The 2678-nt window shown below is 59.7% G+C and overlaps 1 protein-coding gene across 1 annotated transcript in view; it reads left to right on the top strand.

The window, feature by feature from the left end:
* Positions 1-2200: 2200 nt before the first annotated feature.
* LOC104077569 (A disintegrin and metalloproteinase with thrombospondin motifs 7-like) overlaps positions 2201-2678 on the top strand; it is a gene marked incomplete at both ends in the record, with an annotated part of 8223 nt that continues 7745 nt past the window's right edge. The window contains one exon of the mRNA XM_009578851.1: positions 2201-2342. Coding sequence (XP_009577146.1) covers positions 2201-2342 — 142 coding nt within the window. The remainder of the gene's footprint in view (positions 2343-2678) is intronic.

Genomic DNA, 2678 nt, shown 5'->3' with positions numbered 1-2678 from the left:
GTGGTCCAAACCCGGGTGATGCCGCCCAGGGCGCTGCAGGTCAGGCTCCGCTTCCTCGCAAAAGCCCTTGAGGCAGAAGGTAAAAATCCAAAAGGATCATTTAAAATCCTCTGAAACGACTAGAAATTTCAAGTTTTACTCTTCTGCATGTGGGAATTTCTGTAAAGCTACTTCCCTCTGCAGAATAAGTCGTTATTTTTCATCAGACCCCTGAGGTTTTGAGGAGGCGAGCCCCGTTGCAGAGCAATGCTGCCTGGCATCAGCCGCGGCTCCCAGGGCAGGGGGGGGGAACCGGGGTTGGGGCCCTGCCGCTCTGCCTGCCTGGGTCTGGGCAGAAGAGGTTACAATTAACCACATCATCCCCCCCCCCAAAAAAAAAAAAGCATTTAAAAAAAAAATGCATTGCAGCAGTGTGTTTCCAGGACAGCAGCGTTGCAGGCAGGAGAGCATCTGCCCATCTCCTGCTCCCGTCAGGCGTTGCCTCCAGCAGAAGACAGCCTTTGTGCAGAGCGGGCAGTGGGGAGCAGACTTAGCAGATAATGAACTTCAGGACCCCCAGGAGCCCCCTGGCCCCGGCAGTGGCCCCCGCCGCGCTCTCCCGGACCACCAGCCCCTTTGCAGAGGCTTGCCCTGGACCCCGGCCACGCCGAGCAGCCAAAGTCTTCGTCTTTTGCATTTCTTTCAGCAGAGGCTCGGGAAGAAATGTGAGCGGGACCCTGGGCTCCTCTGCCGCCAAGTGCTGCTGTTAATGGGACCGCTGGCGTGCTCGGCACCAGCAAATCGCTTTCTGGGATTCGTAACCTAATTAAAACCTTTGACAAAAATGTTTCAATATTCGTGAAGAGGTTTTGGAAAGATGCCCTCGCTCCCGCCAAAGCTCCAAGAACAACAAAGCTTTGGCAATAATGAGAGCACTTAGGCTAAGAAAAACAAGGTTAAACTCCCAGCCTTTGCCGAGCGCTGGTGCGGGAGGTGCTTTGGGCAGGATTTGTGTCAACCGCAGGAGCCGCTTCGTGCATGTTGAGAGCAGCGGGAACCCGTCTCAAGTGGGGAGCAGTTAAGGAAATTCCTTCAGGCGCATGTCGCCATCAGCCATTGCTGGCGTTTGCTGCCGGCGGCTCCCTTCCGTTTGCTGCAGCCCCTTCTTCCACCGCACGGGTGGGTGGGTGCACCCCCAGCCGCTCTGTGCGGTGGTCGGGGCGCATCAGGCTGCAGCCCCGATGCAGTCAAGCCCCTCTCCTGGTGCTGCCCGGGGCGCGTCGGTGGCAGGTTGGAGGCGCGCAGAGGGAAGGACGCAGGTAGCCGGCATCTCGAGCCGAGATGTGCTGCGGTGCTTCCCCAAGGCGGTTGCTGGAGCAGTTGCAGCTCATTGGGACATGTGGAGGCAAGGAGATTTGATTCCTCCTTTGTGGGGCTGGACTCTTGCTGCTGTCCCCTTTTCTTCCTTCTGCCACCATCCCGAAGGACAGGTCACTGTGACTGATGTTCGCCTGAGCATCCGTCTGTCCGGGCTAGCCACCATCAGTCCAGCCTGCGGGGCTGGGAGCAGTCAGAGCTCCCTCCAGCCTTAACATCCCTCGCTGAGAGTTCAGGAAGAGTGGTGGAGGGAGGCAGACGTGGCTCAGCATGCTCCTGACTGGCAGGGAGGGTCGTTCCTGCCCCGCGTGCTGCAGACCCCGAGCTGGGGCCGGCGGTGGCACATGCAAAACCCGCTCCCCGGCTCCAACTGGGGAAAGGGGACGGGGAAGGGGACAGGGAAGGGGACGTCTGGCCGCCCTGGGCCCTTCGCCGTGCTGAACCTCGAGAAGGTCCTTGGATGAGGCTGCATTTGGCAGTGGGACTGGACGGGATTAACAAGGGGAATCCTTCCAGGTTCTTCACCAGGGGAGACATAAAACCAGAGTCCTGGTAGTTCTCAATAATCTCACTGTTATTTTTTATTATTGCCTGACATTTCCACAAGCCCCACGCTCTGAGCTGGGGCAGCTCCTCTGCTCCTACACTGCTTCAGCCATTTGCTGTTTCCAAAATGGTCATGTGCTGCTGCTGGGGCACAGGTAATGCAGCCCTGGTACGGAGCCGGACGGAGAATGACATCTTTATGGGCACGTTGTTACCTCCTGAAAAGCCCCTGGGGCAGTGGCCAACCCCGACTGCTCTGCACAGGCCACCTCCCTGACCGCCCGTTGTCTCCCCACAGCTGCTGTTCCAGGAGACCAACCCGGGCGTGCGGTACCAGTACACCATCCAGCGCCCCGCGGACAGCGAGAACGAGATCGAGCAGGCGGAGTTCCTCTGGCGCTTCGGCTCCTGGGCCACGTGCACCGCCACGTGCGGGACTGGTGAGTCTGGCTCCCGTGGCACCCCAGGGCTCGGCTGCCCGCGGTGGAGGAGCAGAGCAGGCAGAGCATCCCCATATCGTGGGGATGCCTTAGAAATTCCTGAGTCTTTGGGTTCTGGAGGTCTGGGGGGGGGGTAAAGGTGACATCTGAGGTCACCGCTCGCTGGTGCCCCCGCCGCGCTCGCCTGCCGGACCCCGTGCTTTATCAGCGCTTTGCTCCTTGCTCGGTGTCCTGTTACTGCGCCGCGCCGGGTGTTCCCCGGCGTCAGGGTGATGGGGACAAAAGAGCTTTAGAGAAAGCCAGGGAGTGTCGAAGGGCCGGTCTCCCGCCTGGCTG

The sequence above is a fragment of the Fulmarus glacialis genome, unplaced genomic scaffold, assembly GCF_000690835.1.
Source record: "Fulmarus glacialis isolate BGI_N327 unplaced genomic scaffold, ASM69083v1 scaffold19295, whole genome shotgun sequence".
NCBI lineage: Eukaryota > Metazoa > Chordata > Aves > Procellariiformes > Procellariidae > Fulmarus > Fulmarus glacialis.
The sequence above is the reverse complement of the archived record's forward strand: the minus strand, read 5'-3'. Positions and strand labels throughout refer to the sequence as shown.